Genomic DNA, 17,138 nt, shown 5'->3' with positions numbered 1-17,138 from the left:
AAGGCCAGGATGGACTCAGAGGCTTCCTGGTTCTATTCTGGGCCAGCCTTGACTTGCTGGAGGCCTCGGGCAAGCCACTTCCTGTTGTTCAGGCCAGTTTCCGTGGGTGGGAGAGGCTACACTGCCTCCAGGGTCCAGGAGGGAGCGATTTAAACAGCCGGCAGCCACTGGGGCTTAAAACCCTCAGGGCTCCACATCCTTGGCTTGAAAGCTTACTTCAGCCAAAGCGGAACGCGACTTTATTCAATGAGATCATATCAGTTATCAAATTTTTCCCCAAAACTATTTGTCAAAAAATATCATTAACTATTTGAATTCAGGAACACTAAATGCCCTTTTACCGACAAAGGTACTAAAAATGGTTTGTGGCTGAGGAACTTCCTTTCCATAGTGTAAAAAAAAAAAAAAGGGGAAGTGAGAGCAACAGGGCTGAACTTTTCCCATCCGTCCCAGCTGTGGCTCAGGCCCCACGCCCTCTAGGAACTCTCCATCGGGGTCGTGTGGCCCAAGGCTCCGCATGGGACAGGTCCTCCCTTTCCTCAACCAACAGTAGCCTGTGCCTTGGAAACACCCCCCCCAAGGCACAGGGCCTCACACCCTGCAGTCTTCACGTCTTGTTTGTGCATTCCAGATTTGAAACAAAGTCCCACAAGTGCCAAAAGATTATTTGCTGTTCACCATGACCCACTGGAGTTTCAGGGCTCAGGACACGCCTACTGAGCCACTTACCAGATTCCCGGAGGACGTGGCCAGCGGGGCTGGGGGCCTGGGCACTTTCAGGACTTCTCCATAATCCACAACATCAAAGTTACTCTTCCAAACCATCACCTGCCAAGAGCAACGAGCACAACGACATCACACCAGCCCTACTTCATGGAAGAAAGGAGGCAGGGGTGACCCCCAAAGTTCTGGGCCAGTTGCAAGACAGTCCCCACCTGACACTCCAGCTCAACTCTGGGACCTGTCCCACCTCCCCGGCTTTTTAGACAGGCCTCGAGAAGACGTGGTTGTGCCGTCAGGATGGACTCACTGCATGTTGTCACCAGGTCTTTGCACTTGCCGGTCCCTCCCTGGAGGGTCCCAGCATAAGCGGAGCTGGCTCCTCAAGCTAAAGCGTCTGCTTCAGCAGCATCTTCTCCGAGAGACCTTCCCTGGTCTCCTGCTAATTCTTATCATAGCCCTCTATTGATTTCTTTCATAGCATCAGACTCAATAGTTATTTAATGTCTTTTTCTCTTTTCCTCATTTATCGTCTGTCTCCCCACTGAAACAGAAGCTCCCAAGGGTAGTAGCCTGGCTTTAAGTTACACCAGACCACTACGGTTAAATTCCTGGGTCCACCCTTTACTGTGTGGCTCCAGGCAAGGGACTCAACCTCTCTGTGCCTCAGGTTCCTCATCTGTGAAGAGGGGATGATCCTACTTCCAGCCTCACAGGAGACAGCTTGGCACAGACACTGGTACCCAGGGAGCCATGGGTAACACACCCATTATTCCCCGGTCCACCTGAAGGATCTTCACGTCTTGAGGCTCCCCCAGCAAAAGGTTGGCAAACGGCCCTGGGGAGCAGGGGAGCAACAATGCTCCTGCTAGAGGGTGTCAGCCCCAGGTGGCTGCCCTCTGCCAGGGTCACTTACAGGGTGGCAGGAGCTGTGGGGTGTGGCTGGGGCTCAACGGAGGCCACAGAAGGAGCCCCAAATCCATGTTAAGGTGAAAGCGCAACATGCCCGGGATGCTTTCCTGCTTGCAATGCACCACGAGCCTGGTTCTTTGGGAGGCTGCTTGCCACTCCCAGAGCAGCCCACTGTTTACTGCCCCCCAACTGATGGGCACTTAAGGCCTTCATTCCTGTTTACAAACAGAGTTAGCACGTCCCCCACCCCCTTGTTTGTAGGGCCCTGTGTAACTGCACTAGTCCAACTGCTGAATATATTCCTGGGAGCGGAACAGACTCACATGTCTCTCCAAAAAGGCTCTCAGAGCCGACTTTAAGAAGGCAGCCAGGGAGCTGAGGAGGGGCCAGAGTGGGCGGAAGCCCTACTTTCTACCAGGCTGCCTCTTGTACCATGTGACTTTCTTTTACCAGGACTATTTATAGTGTGACTTTACTGTACTATTTTCCTTTGTTTAAGCAATGAGCCGGGCCTCCACACTCGGGGACAGCTCAGGGGTCCCCTGAGCCTTCCTCCTCCCTTGTTTGGTTAGCACAGGAACCAGTGCTGGGTGGGAAGACGCCCACGGTCTCTTATCCAGGCCGTGCCGAAAAAGCCTCCAACCACCTTCTGCTTTCCTGGCAGAAACTCAACCCGAATCGGTCCATGGGGCTGGGGCTGGAGTTCGCTGGGAGGCCAGTGGGACTTTTCTGGGCTGAGCAGTCAGAGCTGTGAGGCCCAGCATCAAGAGAATGAACATTCTGGGCAGGAGGCACCAGGGCTGACAGGCAGAAAGCCTCGGCACAAAGGGTGACAAAATGGGACAGGACCTCCTCACACAGGTCTTCTCCGGGCAGCCAAGCAGTTTGAAAATGGCGCCCCTCAAACAGCCCACAAGTGCAGCATCCTGGGTCTGCGCACCTCACCCCAAGTTTTGGCCTTCATGGTCACTGCAAGTCACCGAGGAAGCTGGTGAAACCTGGCCCATCCTCAAGGCGCCTTGGCTCCTGTTCTCTTCTGATAAGTATCAGCCAACATTCCTCACACTGTTTTGTTTTGTTTTGTTTTTTAATTTATTTATTTGAGAGAGAGAGAATGAGAGACAGAGAGCATGAGAGGGAGGAGGGTCAGAGGGAGAAGCAGACTCCCTGCTAAGCAGGGAGCCCGATGCGGGACTCGATCCCGGGACTCCAGGATCATGACCTGAGCCGAAGGCAGTCGCTTAACCAACTGAGCCACCCAGGCGCCCCCCTCACACTGTTCTTTACTTACTTGTTCATCAGAACCTCCAGAAGCAAAATACTCCCCCGTTCTTGAAAAGGCAACAGTGGTGGCCGGACCCTATCAGAACAAACAAAAAAGAACGAACACCAAAGGTCACTCTAGCTTCCAAACGCACAGGAAGAAAACCAGCTCATGAACGAGAGCCACAGCAGGACAAGGGGCTGAGGGCTTCATTGAGCCCCAGTCCTTCCCAGGCTTTGGCAGAGGCACCTGTAGGAGCTCAGCCACGGGTGTCACTGCTGAGGCCTCTGTGCCCGAGCACTGCTGACAGCACAAAGGCCAGGCCACAGGGCGGTGGGTGGGCAGAGAAGAATAAGCAGGACAGCGCACGCTGGTGGCCCTGCTGGGTTGACATCACCGTCCCCGCTTCCCAAGGACGAGCTGGAGATCAGAGAGGTGCACTGACTCATCCCAGGCCGAGCACGGGCTCCAGAACTTGGTCCCCCTGGCCCAGGCCGTGCTCCTCCCCTACACCACCCTGTAGCCGACCAGAGAAGCGTGAGGCCCCAAGGAGGAGCCAATGAGCAGAAGCAGGGTGCCGTCAGGGAGTCCAGGGGACACAAGAGGCCCGAAGCAGGGCAGGAAGGAGGCTGGGGAGGGGATTATCAAAGGTGCCTGAGCAGAGGAGCAACAAGACGCATCCCCCTAATGTGCATGTCACGTGCCTTATGTTAGGACCCTGGCGGGAGAAGTGCCCGCTCTGGCTTCCCCGGGGCTGAAGGTCTGCGCGACTACGGTAAGGGTGATGATGCCAGACCAGGGCAGGCAATGCTTGGAGGGCCTGTGAGCACATCCCGACTTCGAGGAGCCAGGTGTGATCTCCCGGCAAAGACGGAAGGCTCTTTCCCACATGTGTGACATCCACCGCAGAAAGATGCACGGAGCAAGAGTCTGTTCACACAACACGGTGGACCAGCAATTCCTCCTAGCCAAATTCAGTCTGCCAGTACCTGGCATTCCTCAAGCAAAACCAGAAAAAAGAGCTTCTCTCCTAACTGATGACAGCACAGCCACTGTCATGGAGGCCACCTCCGTTCCTCCAGACCAGAGCAGGGAGCAGCAAGAGCCCCAGGTGCCCAAATGAGGTGCCTCCGGCCATGGGGCTGGTAGAAGCAGTAGACGCATGGACAAGAGGAACACTGGGACGCACCTTGCACTCGATGCCAGGAAAAACCAGACAAGTTATGGGCTAGAAAAGGGATCTGTGGTCATGGAACAAGACGAGCTTCGGCCTGCCCAGAAGGGACAGACAGGTGGAAAGCTGCCTCCTGGGCCTAAGCGTTCTGGACAGGATGGAACATTCTTCCACTTCCCGAATCTACCCATGGCTCCTCCTCTCCTAGATGCTCATGAGGGTGGTGAGAAAGTTAAGTACAAGGCCAGTTAACAGTGACCTGCACTAACCCACTTAATCTTCGGAGAATGGTTTGCATGCTGACCCCTTCTACAGGTGACATGTCCCAGAGGGGAGACCAAGGCCTGAAAGGTCAGAGACAAAGGCTCCCCCTGTGCCTCTCCCTGCCTTCTCTCACAGGCGGGGCTCCAAAGGCCCGGGGATCAGGGCAGCCGCGAGTCCTACGTGGCCATCCAATAGGACAAAGGAGATCCATCTGTATGACTGGGAACGTCAATGAAATCAGTGAGTGCAAAATGCCAGGTGCAAGGCATCACGGGCTGCTAGCGCAGGGCTGAGTGCGGGAGGGGGTGGGGGAGGGGGCAGGTCGAGCAACCCTCAGGTACTCTTCCAGGTGGACAACCCCCAAGGGTGAACAAGATGAACAGGACTTATGGGGTGGTGGGGGAAGGAAATTTCAGATGACTTTTACTTGATTCTTGGAAATCCTATAATTTCCCAAACTTTGAATCCTTAAACAGTGAGTATATGGCGTTGCTATGTTAATATAAAAGCAAAACAACAAAACTATTTTCATTTTGAGAAAAAACAAAGAAGGAAGAGGGAAAAGAGAAGGAAACCAGGACATGGAGCGTCAAAAGAGCTGGGCTCTTTGCCTGCCCAGAGCTCATGGAGAAACAGCCAGTTTCCAAGAAGTCACAGCAACCAAGGAACCAAACAAATACTCATCAGTCTCCTTTCCTGCTGTCACTCAACCACCAGATGCCAAGCTGGGGACGAGATGCCAGAGGCCAAGCTGTGGCAGGGCCCCTGAAGAAGGCGGCCGGCAGCCCATGGCTTGGTGGGGGACTGGGACCAGAGAGCAGGTGCTAGAGCTTTCCCCAGAGTCCAAATGCCCAGACACTCTGGGGATGGCGCCAGCAGCAGGGAGGCAATAAGGAGGCAGGGCCCGCAGTCCTCCCCAGCAGTGGCTGTTTACCTAGAGGATGGCTCAGCTCCTGCACCGGGTACCTTGGTGTTCCCAGAGAGAGCACCCTTCCACAGAAGCTCTTGCCTGTGTGTCTGTGGCCCACGAAAGCAGCTCTACTGTGGACCAGAGCCAGCAGGGACCGGGATGCAGACCAGGCTTCTCCACCACTGACAACCATCATCCCACCCCTTCTGGGGCCCAGACAACCCCGGCCCCCAATGACCTCACCAGACTCCCCGCTTCCTCCCCTCACTGGTGCTCCAGCTCCACCAGCCTGCTCACTGCTCCTCACCACAAGCTCCAGAGGGTCTCATCTTGCCTTCAGGATCTTTCGGCAACTTTCAGCATTGAGCTCTTAATTCAATTATTTCCAATCTTTCTCAGTTTTAAATAAACTCATTTAAGGCTACACATTTGCCTCTGATTTACTACTTTAGATGCATCCCCAAAGTTTCCAACATGCAATATCCTCACTGGCAGTCACTTCCAGACGTTTAGTTTCCACTGCGATTCTCTTTAGCCCAGCAGTTATCTAGAAGTGCATTCCAGCTGCCAAACCACCAGGGCTTCGGGGGGTCCCTTTCATCACTGACAACGATCAGATGGGATCCACCTTCTTTGAGATCATTCTGCCTTCAAGGTGGCTTACTCTTTTCAGTTAATTAGTCACTCTCAATGTACAATTCACCGGCTCGCGGCAGGGATGTCACCAAGTTGTTTCTTCACCCAGGCAAGACCCAGGGGCCTCTGCAGTGACTTCTGAGCATGACTCTGAGCTCTTGGCTGAGATTTCAGCAGTGTGGTCTGACTGCCAGAGGTGCCCACCTGCCTGACGTCCTGGTCCCCAACTGCCTGCAGGCCACGTCCACTGGCAGGGGGCCCTCACAGGCTCAACCAGATCCTTCCCTCCATCTCCAGATCTGGCCCATCGGTCTTTGGTGAGATGATTCTGCCTGGTCGTCACAAGCGCGGGACGCAGCCTGGCCTCCCACCCCATCCTACTCTCCCTCCGGACCCAGCCACACATGGCCCTCCGGCTTGGCTGGACCCACACCCAGTCACTTCATCACATACTGTCTCTGCTTTGACAACCTCCAGACCCAAGGGACCCACAGAATCTGCTTTCTTCACTCTTGCAACGAAAGCATCAAGCATCAATCAAGAAAGTTAAAAAAAAAAAAAAAAAAGGCAAAACAAAGGAACCCATGGTGTTTAGATTCCATAGCTCCTGGTGACTCTCCCTCCGCAGCCCCTGCCGCCTGTCCAGACCCCTCCGCTCTCCTCACCCCCTTCCACCTGACTCCCTGAGGCCCCCATGCACCTGAAACTTTGACCGCTGTGCCCACAACAGCTATGCTGGCAAAGACCCAGCAGGTACCCCATCCACCACCACCTCACAAGGCTTTTGAAATGTTTTTCACTGGCTGCCAGCAAACAAATAGGAATGTCACACCACATGCCTTGAGTCAGAGGTAAACGAGTGACCATCCAACAAAGATATGGAGACCAAGGAGGCCTGAGAAGCCCCTGGCGTGGGAGCTCTGGTCTCTGAGGCGTCCAGGTTGCTCCTTCCACAAACCCCCACACCAGGGAGGCTCCTGCACTCGCTCATCAGCACCTGCCGTGGGCTGACTCTTATGTCTGAGTAGTGACCCTGTGGACAAGGAGTGGCCTTCGGGAGGAGCTGGGGTCCAGGAATGCTGAAGCTCTCTCCTGACCTTGGCCAAGGACACCTGCTCCCTCCCAATCCTCAATCCTAGGCTGCTGGCAGGGGACAGAAAGCCAGGCTGACCTCTTGGTTTACTCAAGTTGGAGTAAATGAGCTGTTTTCCCTCTTGATGTCCTCTCACCTCTCCCAGGAGGTACCCAACCATCCAAATTGGGTCTGAGACTCCCAGGCATAAACGTAATTCTCCAAAATAAAATGACTACACAGGGGCCACGGAGCGCTGGAAGAAAGGGGGGTGGGGAGCAACGTTCGGAGAGCTTCCTTCCACCTGGAGCCGCCTGAGGGGTAGCACTCGTGCTCCGGGCCACTCTACCACACTGCCATCTCTCCTCTTCAACCCTGTGCCCCTTAATGCCACTTCCCCAGCCCCAGCCTTGGCTCTGGCATGGGGCAAGCTCCCAGTAACCCTGGTGGATCCCATACCCTGAGGCTGTGATTTCACAACAACCAGGCCTCAGAGCACAGCCCCAGGTGCGGACAGCAGCCCTGGTTTGGGGTTCTAGGCCCTCGAGCCATGCCCAGTGGTCCTCGTGCAGCTCAGTCACTCCGCAGCAACACGAACGCCAACTGCCTAGCCAGAAACACCAGATTTAACTCCCACCCACGTCCCGCCCACCATCCTCTCCCAAATAGCTCTGGGGACTTAAACCAAATGAGCATGGCTCAAGATTATGTTTCAGAAAATATAGAAAAATCAATCTGTATTTCTAGCACACTGCCCCCACACTTGCCACACAGAGCTATGGGGGCCTCGCTCGGGGCACAGGGCTTCGCACAACAGCTGTACTTGGTGCAAAAACTCTTCCTTCTCTTGCTCTTCCCTGCTGCAAGGTGAGGGATGGGAGAGGATGAGGCCCCTGTATGCTGACACCCCTAAGACTCTACTGGATCCAGCAAGAAGCAGGGACTCCTCTTCCTCCTGCTTAACTGTCACCACTGTGGCTGATCCCCAGAGCAAGACCTTCCAGAGGCTCAGAGAGGGTAATGGCACCCCTGCCAGCCCACTGCCAAGATACCTGGCCTATCCTGTAGGAGTCAGGCCCTAGAAAAGATGACCTGATGGGCGGGACTAATAAAGGGCACTGCCAACAGACCTGTGGACCAAGGCACCAGCAGGCCATGCCTACTCAGAGCAACCGGTCAGGACAAGTGCGTTTAGGCAGAGTCACCGCAGGGACAGATTTCAGGAACTGTGCGGCCAAAGAGAAGCCAAAGCAAGAGGATGTTCTGGGGGAGATGAGGACAAGCCTAAAGAAAACAAAGAGCTAGATAAACCCTTGAAAGACTCCGTGGGTGATGGAAGGAAGGGAAACGGGCACTCCCCAGCCCAGACGGGGAAGGACTGAGGACTATGGCCCGTGCCCATCAGAGGGGGCGGAGCCATCAGAGACCCCTACCATGGACTCCTTTTCCTACCAAAGACTGCCCACCCAGGGTGCCAGGACCGTGCCCATAATAGAAACGTTCAATGACCTTGTAAAGAGCTCTCACCTAGAGCAGCCTGGGATCTTTTCTAAAAGCTGAAGTGGAAAAGGACAAGTATCTGTGAAGACCTACCATGCCTGGTGCTAGGGAATGTAGACACATGCTCTCCTGTTGTGAGGCAGATGCAGCAGTTCTTACAAATAAGGAAAAGCTTAAGGTCCTGCCCAATGTCCCAGAGTAAGAGGCAAAGCTGGAATGGTCTGACCTTGACACACTTCCTGTCTGCAGCCTCCTGAGCTCAAGACTTTTCGGCTGAACTAGGTGCGAGGGTACCCGTGGCTTCTCCAAACCAGAAACCAGGTGGGTACAAGCTGTTTGTTCCTGGAAATATTGGGGTGTTTCCTTAAAAAAGCTAGGCACCGTCACCTGCCAGACAAGGCTGTGTGAACCCTCCCCCACTGAATGCATCCTAGCACTCGGCTCAGTCAGAGAAGCTTGCAAAGGTGACTGGTGCAGGCTCTTTACCAGCTCAATCCACGGAGAGAGAAATTACTCTGGTGTTCCCAGGGACGAAGGCAGAGGAAAGAGGGCAATGCGCCACATCCAGGCTGGCAGTGCCCTCCCTACTCTGTCCACCCTCCACCTGAGGTGGGCAGATCGGCTGGAGGTAGAGGGCCACCCTATCTCTCAGCCCCAACAGGCTCCTCAGCCTGTCCCACCACCCCCTGCCTTGGCAAAATGTCAGTGTCTGCTCGGGTTGTGTGTGGAAACCTGCGCCACCTGCTGCCTCCTCACTGCTGAAGGCCCTCACACCTTGAGCAGCAGAGCTGTCTGAGGGGCTCGGGCCCCCGGGCTGGAGAGAGCAAAGGGCCTGCCCGGCTCTCGGCCCGGCACCCGGTGGTCAATCAGTTGAAGACGCTCACGTGGTGGAAGCTTCTGAAGAGCCACAAGGGCCCCAGCTACAGCCAAGGAACCATTCCTGGGGTACAGCCTAGGTGGCGCCGAGCTCCCGTGGGGCAGAAGCCTCTCTCAGCCCCTAGCTACATCCCCTGAATGACCCTTCGTAGCTCAGAATCCCAAAGCCGGGACTGCAGGAGAGAAACACCAGAATCCTTGAGGCCCACAATAAACTTATAATTGATGTCCACCCCTAGCCCCACAAAGGGGGCCAGCTTCACATGGGCCGATGGGAGGTATGGCCGACTGCGTGCTAGACAACCACCAAACTGCTGCCATGGCCAGACTTCTGGGCTGATGAGCTGCCCTCAACACAGCACAGGAGACCTGGGCTACACTGGGTGATCCTGATCTTAGCTTGTACTTGGCAAGCACCTCCAACCTGGTGCCCCTGTGCCTTTAGGAGTCCACTAAATGGCCCATCAGACTTCTAGCCTCAACCCAGATCAAAGAGTGTCAGCCCAACAGCACTGCCTCCCCTGAGCCTTCTTGTCCACTGACCCTCCCTCACTGTTCCCCCAGAGGGGCTGACTCAGGCCCTGCCCTCACACGGGACAGAGAGACACTTCCCTGGCATACACCCAGAGCCCCCTCCTGACCAAGGACTGCCTCCTGCCGGCATCAGCTCCCTGTGGCTGGCTCCTCTCAGTGGGCCTGACCCTCAGCCTGCGCTGTCCCTTCCAGAAGGTGTGAAATTAGAAGCATGAGGGGGTATGTTCCACTTGGCAGAACAACTCAATAGCCTTCACTCCCATAGCTCTTCCCTCCCATGTGTAGGGACTGTCCCAAGGAGGGCCTCCAAGTCCAAGCCAGAGTTTCACGGGGTTCCCTCCTGCTGGACCAGAATGAGGTCACGTAGCGGCAAGGCTGGGCCACAAGCAGCCCCAAAGCCTGCAGGCCTCCTACACAGACCAGTAATCTCAAAACAAGAGTGAAATCACAACTCAACAGCTAAAAGCTGGACGTGTGAGACAAGTAGAGTGGAAACCGCAGAGACCTGAATACCAGTCCCAGCTCTGCCACCCTAAGCTGCATGGGACCCCTACAATTCCAAACCTCTCCCTGGGCCTCGGCTGCCCCCCCCCAACCCGGGATCCAAAGCACTTTCAAATCAGCCATCTTCACCCGTGGGACAAAATCCCTGGGCACCAAGGATCCACTCGGGGGCCCTGGGGCTACTCAGTCCCATGTTGTGGGACGTGGCTGGTGGCACCTGAGCCTAATGGGGCCCTTAGCCACCTCCTGGAACAGAATGGGAATGCTCCAGTCCCCAAAGAGCCCAGGTGCGCAGCTTCCTGGAAAGACGGGCCAGGGAATGGACTTCACAAGCAGGGAGCCCAAGAGGACAACACACTGCACGGGGCTGTGCCAACTGCTAGCTGTCCCTCAGCCTAGTTCCCACATTCCCAGCTTCCACAGCAGAGAAGTAACTGCAGTTTCACCAGGTCTCTGTGTCACTTCTCCACGCTTCCTTTCTGTGCTTGATGCTGTGCCCGAACATGGGACTAGCATTAAACACCACATGCAAGGGCTATCAGACTGAGAGGTGAGTCAGCAGTTTAAAGAACCCCCCCCATACCCAACACACACACACACACACACACACACACACACATCCGAAAAGCCCTGGGTGATCACTCGGCATGCATCTGTTTGCATGATGTTTCTGGATATTGCCTTTTCTTTCTGTAGGGAGTTGGGGGACATAGCATCATTCATGTGGCTTTCAAATGTCCTCTTGGTTATAAGATCCCAAACTGGTTACAAGTGACTGAATAATTGACTTGCCAAAGGGCTAACAAGGCGGCTCCCTAACAAGCTTGCAACAAGAGCAGCAATCACCCAGCCCAGAGGCCAGATATTACACCTAGATGGGCCGGCCACTGGGGGGATGGGACCGCTGGTCCTGCACTCCAAATGTGTGACAGGGAGGACAAGCGGTCACCATGGGCTGAGGGGAGCAGGCAGCCTTCCAAGTCCCAAGAGAGCACAAGGAAAAGCCCAGGCTCCCACCCCAAGCCATGGCCAATGGCCCCCATGTGCCCAACTCAGATGGCAGCGGAATCCAGAGCTGCCAGCCCAAGATACATGAGCACAGTGGGGCCTCCCTCAGCCCTCGAGAGTTCATCCCCACTCGCCTCTCTGCCTGCCTCCCGCCCACAGGTGGAGAAGGGGATGAACTCTTGGCACCCCCGGCCCCACTTGGGTGCGGCAGTTATGTCGCAGGAGAAACTCCAATGACCGCTCTGCTCAGCCACACTTTCTGACAGGGTGGTGCAAGAGGCCGGCACCCAGGCCAGTGGCTAGGGAGGGCTACAAGCAACCCACCTCCCCACGGCTGGCCCACGGGGGCTGGTGCTGGTCGCTGCCCACCCAGGGAGTCCAGGCCACCGGCCGCACTGGCAAAAGTCACTCAGAGAGAAGGGCTCTGCTCCCTTGCTTCAATTCCAGGAATTCGCAAACACACACACCCGGGAAGACGTCCCCCTTAGCACCTGCCTCTGAGAGACACCTGTGGTTACTGTCCCCAAAGGCACCGATGTCTGCAGAACCCCCAAGGGACCCTGATTCTGGGCAGGGGTTCCAGGGTTCCAGGGTTCCAGGTTCCAGGGTTCCAGTTCTACTCAACTGTTGGACCAAGGGACACCTAAGGTCACTGTGGGACAGTTTCCATGCAGCCCCCTGGGCGAAGTGTGCCCACCATGTCCAGATGCCTCCCCCCCACCCCCACCCAAGTTAACCCCTACACGCTCTACTCAGCTGCGGCACCAGGCCCAGCATTTCTGCCAGAGGTCATAGGTCCTGTGAGGGGCAAACCTGTTTCTGCATCTCACCCCACTGCCCAGGCTGGAGGGGACCACAGAAACCATCCCCAGCAGGCTCCAAGGGAAGGGCCCCCTCCGGTGAACCCCAGCCCCGCATGGGCCTCGAGACGGCACCTCCGCCCCCCTCCACACCACAGCGCCAGGCTGATGCCCTCACCTGATGCCCGTGGAGCGTGTAGAGCAGCCGGCCCTCCATGAGGTCCAGAATCTTCAAGGTCGAGTCGCTAGAGGCCGTGAGCAGGTAGTTTCCGGACGGGTGAAAGGACAGGGCATTCACCGCCGCGCTGTGCACTGGGGGAGGGACATCAGTCAGGCGCTGGTTGGGAGGCCCAGGGATGCAACTGGAGCCTGAAGACGGGCAACTGGGGCCAACCGAGGCTCAGCACAGGGCTGAGCCAGGGCGGCCACAGCTCCAACGACGTGGGGAGCCCCACAACCAAAGAACAGGAGCGGACTCGTCGAGAGCTGAGGACAGGCAGCAGGAGACATGGGGCAGGCGGGAGCCCACATGACAAGGCCAGAGGGATGGGGCGATTCCCCTTGCTCTCCTGCCACACGGAGCAGTCGGGCTGGAGCAGAACAGAGTGCTCAAACCTAACACCCAAGCTGTCTCTCATACCGCTACTTAGGGGAAACCGAACAGAAAAGACAATCCCTGAGGTGCCAGTACGATGCCCCTGCCCGACGAGAGCATGCGTGTGGGGCAGGCGGGCAGAGCTAAGACACACGTTCAGGAGCCAGTCGGGCCTGGGTTCCAATCCCAGCCTCCCCACTGTCCCTCACCTTAGGACCCTCAGCAAGCACCCTGACATGCTGCACCCGTTTCTCCTGCTGTATCATGGCACCCACGTGTTGGGGCGCGGGGGGGGGGGGGAGCCTGCCTGTGAGGCCTCTGTACAGAGGGAGCCCTCCGATGGGCCTCTCTGCTGCCCCGGGTGTCACACGCAGCTTCCAGGTCCTGCCGCTTTACCCACGCAACAGCTCAACCTCATCTGTGACTTTCTTTTCCCCAGTGGCCTGGCCTGAGCCCGCCCATCCTGGTGACCCTCACTCTGTGAGATCCGGCCACCCCAGCCCTGTCAGCTTCCCAGCTGCTCCACACGGACCTGGGAGACTCTTGCCCACCTCTACCCCTGACCTTGAAGCTCGCTGCTCAGTCACCTCCTCAGGGAAGCCTCCCGACCTCATCGGGGCCACCCCCCTGAATTGTCCCCCTGAAGCATCGTAAGTCCCTGGTGGACGCACTCTTCACTGCAGTGTTTTACGTTCCTGTGTAGCTCTCTGACTCATGGCCAGGTCCCCCATGAGACTGTGTGCTCCGTCAGGCAGGGGCTGTGTCGGGTCCTTGCCTCTCGGCTCAGCGCCTGACACTGAGCAGGACTCAGAAAGTGGCTGGTGAGTAGGTGAGTTGGACCCAGGCAGGCCACATGTGGGGACAACAATGTGAGGACCAGCTCCATCACAGCTTCTGAAAGCAGCTGCTAAAGAAGACCTCAGTGCCTTCATCCCCACCACCACAGGCCAAGTGGGGGACACCAGTGGGGGTGACATAACCAGGGCCCGCTGAATCAGAACTGCTACAAACAGAAAGACAAATTCTAAAACCAACCCCTCACCCTGGCCCTGTGGGTCTGCAAGAACCAGTGCAAGGCCAGAAACACATCCACCACAGGTTGGCCTTCCACAGAGCCCACAGGGGCACATGGAACCCCTCAGAAACCAGCCCAGCTGATGTGCTGATACGCCTGGGGAGTGTGGGTACATGTTCCCAAGCACACTTAGGGGAGACAGCCAGGGCTTTACATAACACAGTATTTATGTCTGAGCACTCTCTAAGCACCACAGCTCCTGGAGCCAGCCTGCAAGGGGGCTGAGGGGGTCTCCACAGAGGCAGAGCACAGCGCCCTCAGCCCGTCGCACTCCCCCCACTCGAGGCCGTGGGGGGTGGGGGAGGTCAGCATCCTCAGTGTTTACCAAGACTTGGGGCATGGAGAGCCAAAGAATACGGCCACGGCTGACCCATCAGGAACTGAACAGGCAGGAGCCAGCCACAAGCAGTGGCAGAAAGAACGTTCATAACGCAGAGCGTGACTGCCACTACCCACAGGTGGAAGGGACGCACATGCAGAGGGAAGTGGACAGAAGCTCCAGACAGAGACCTTCTATAGAGGCCCCTGGGGAGGACAGGAATACAGGGACTTCTCATTTTTACTCTGCATACTTCCAGATTTTTTTTTTTTAACCATCAGAATACAGTCACTGTGATTACACAACTGGGTGAATGATAAAAAGTGAATCTTTCCCTCCCCCGCAAAAGAGTGAGTGGTGTCCAGGGAAGTGGGAGCCCAGTCTGGCTCGGCATCCTCCCGCCAGCCCTTCAGGTCGTGAGTCTACAGGCGAAGAGCTAGTGCCCTGCACTCCCGAGGGGCCCGCAATGCTCGCCAGATTGCTGGTTCACACTGGCAGTGAAGTGGGGTGGGAGGAGGGGAGCCCTGCCACCCTCAACCCCTCTGCCCCACAGCAGGACAGCTCTGAGAGGCGGCCTGCCCTGCATCTATCTCCCCAGGCCCCATCTCCCTTTGGGCCCCTTCAAATGCTGCCCCCGGCGCGTCTCCCTCCCTGAGCCTGGAGAAGGGCACGCTATTCTTGTTTCTGCAGCCCTTGGCAGCCTGGCCTGGAATGAACGCCACCCCGCCCCACCTGAGACAAAGCTGGCAGAGGTGCAGCCGGGCCAGGAGGGTGGATCAGGGAGGGCCCAGGGCTTCCCAGCACCACCAGGGCGGTGGGGTCAGGATGTGGATAGCACGCCAGGGCCCCCCAGCTGGGCAAGTCTACCCCAGGGAGGGAATCTCCCCCAGAGGAAGGGCACCAAAAGCCCTGCTCTGCTATAAATGGCAGGAATATCAAAGGCCTCCTCGCTGGGGTGGAAACATCTGGAACCATTTACTCCAGAAGAGGGCTCAGCTTGGGGGATGAGGATGTATTAGATACCAGGACCCACTGCCGAATTTCCCTCCTCATTCTCCTGCCTCCCACCAGCCCCGCCAGCCTGGGGCAGCCTCTCTGGCTCTATAGGTGGGAGACACATTCTAGGGAGGCCTCATCCTAAGAATCACCCCTGCACGCCAGTCCCCCGGGGAGGCTCCCACCATAAAGTCCTGAGCAGTGACCGTCCAGGAACAATCCACTTCTCATCAGACCCAAAGCTTGCTAGGCCCTCTTCTTGCTTCCATGGCACTGATTGGTGACAACTGACGGCACAGTGCCCCAGAGAAGAGATTCCAACTCATGGTCAGAGATATACCAACATCAAGATTCTACAGGTCACCAGGAACCCAGAGAAGGTGGGACCGAGGCCACTGCAGACCCTGCCCCTAAGCACTGGGAACTGGCCATAGCTTGTGGGCAGCACGTGGCCTAAGGAGAGTCCTAGGTACCCACAATCCACTCTGCCCACACAGCGCTGCACGTACAAGCCCTCAGCAAACCTGGCCCACTGCCCAGGGGGCTCCAAACTGACCAAGGGGCCCAGAGAAGTCCCAGGTACCCAAGTCAGAGGTAGCTTTCTAAGGCAGGCCACACGAGGCCAAGCCCCCGCCCCAGCCCACCACCATCACAAAGGGCGCAGCGCACTTCACCTGGTGGGGCTTCTCATAACATGCAACTGGCCTCCCCAGCGACTTCGGGTTCACAAGGGGCTACGGATTCGTACAATGAAGGTGCTCTGATACCAGCAGGGAAGGATGCTCAAAACCCTGCTGTGTGAATGTCACACCAATGCCCACTTAGGGATGGTGGGAAAGGGCCAGTGAGCTGGCCAGATCACGTGGGACAGTGCACTGCCCTCCTGACCAACGCTTTTGGTCTCAAAACACCAACCAAAGGATACAGGCCCGCCCCACCAACTGACTGCCCAGCTGCCTGAAAATCCTCTGTGACCAGATCTGGGGTAGGGCAGAGGGGTGTGTTAAGAACCAGGGGACAGAGAACCTGGGACTCTGAGCTCTACCTAGAATTTCTGGAGAGGGCCAAACCAAACCCTCCCAGGGGCCTCAGGAAGGAAATGACTAGAATCAACATGGTGTAAGGAAGCCAGCGTGGAGCGGCGGACAGAACGCCACACTCAGAGGCCTTCCGTTGGAAACTCAGATTCCCAGCTTCCCAGCCGTGGGACCATGGACAAGCCTCAAACTGCCTATCTGTGAAATGGGGAGTAGCCCTGTCCTGCTAGCCCCCCCGGGGCCTGTCACTGGCTAGCGGACCTGCACGTGCCTGTGAGCCGCAAACTGCACTACGGGTTCCGGATGGGGGTTGCTGCTCAGATGTCTGAACAGCCTTCTCGTGGGCTCGGAGCATATGGAGCCTAACCCACCTCCGTGGGGCCTGGCACTCCCAGGGATCCGGCAGCCCCACCGTCTCCTCGCTGAATTGGGAAACCAGAACTGCTCCCCACAGGGACAGGTCAGAGCCAAGAAACTCCTTGCCTGAGACAGATGGTGCCAGCTTAACTCCCAACAACCCAGCACGGAACAGGAAGTGTCCTCCGTGACGCGCAACCACGGGGCAGCTGGACACGGGCAGGCTGCAGCTGCTGACCACACACTGCAGTATCAGGAGTCAAAGGGTCTCAGAAAAGCCCAACAAGCTCATGTGCCTCAAGCCCTGTGTAGGTACTCATTCGGAGTCACCAAGGGAGACACTAGATGGTATGGTATTCTTAAAAACTTTCCTCTGGGTTTCCCAGGGGCCAGGGACCGAAAACAGCTCAGGCATCTGCTGCCAGAGCGCCAGGAGTCATTCTCGGGGAATCAGCCTCCAAACAGATGCCCCAGCACCTCTGAGGATGAGGGAGCAGCTGCTACTAAGGGGGTAGGGGGAGCCTCTCAGGTAGAAGGTTTGGCCATGGAGCTCTTTGGGGAAGCCGCTAGACCTGAGCAGACCTG

The 17,138-nt window shown here is 56.8% G+C and overlaps 1 protein-coding gene across 3 annotated transcripts in view; it reads right to left on the bottom strand.

Annotated features, from left to right (window-relative positions):
- The window catches only part of POC1A (POC1 centriolar protein A), a 69,118-nt gene that overhangs the window by 42,365 nt on the left and 9,615 nt on the right, over positions 1 to 17,138 (bottom strand). For all 3 annotated transcript variants that reach the window (XM_064595567.1, XM_064595565.1, XM_064595566.1), the window contains exons 7-9: positions 12,353 to 12,486; positions 2,924 to 2,992; positions 730 to 828 (exon numbers count right to left, since the gene is read on the bottom strand). In XM_064595567.1, coding sequence (XP_064451637.1) covers positions 730 to 828; positions 2,924 to 2,992; positions 12,353 to 12,486 — 302 coding nt within the window. The remainder of the gene's footprint in view (positions 1 to 729; positions 829 to 2,923; positions 2,993 to 12,352; positions 12,487 to 17,138) is intronic.

This window comes from Mirounga angustirostris, unplaced genomic scaffold, assembly GCF_029215605.1.
Source record: "Mirounga angustirostris isolate CCGP_5_RB_7025 unplaced genomic scaffold, mMirAng1.0.hap1 SCAF_1, whole genome shotgun sequence".
Taxonomy (NCBI): Eukaryota; Metazoa; Chordata; class Mammalia; order Carnivora; family Phocidae; genus Mirounga; species Mirounga angustirostris.
Note: the sequence above shows the minus strand (reverse complement) of the source record. Positions and strands in the feature narration are given on the sequence as shown.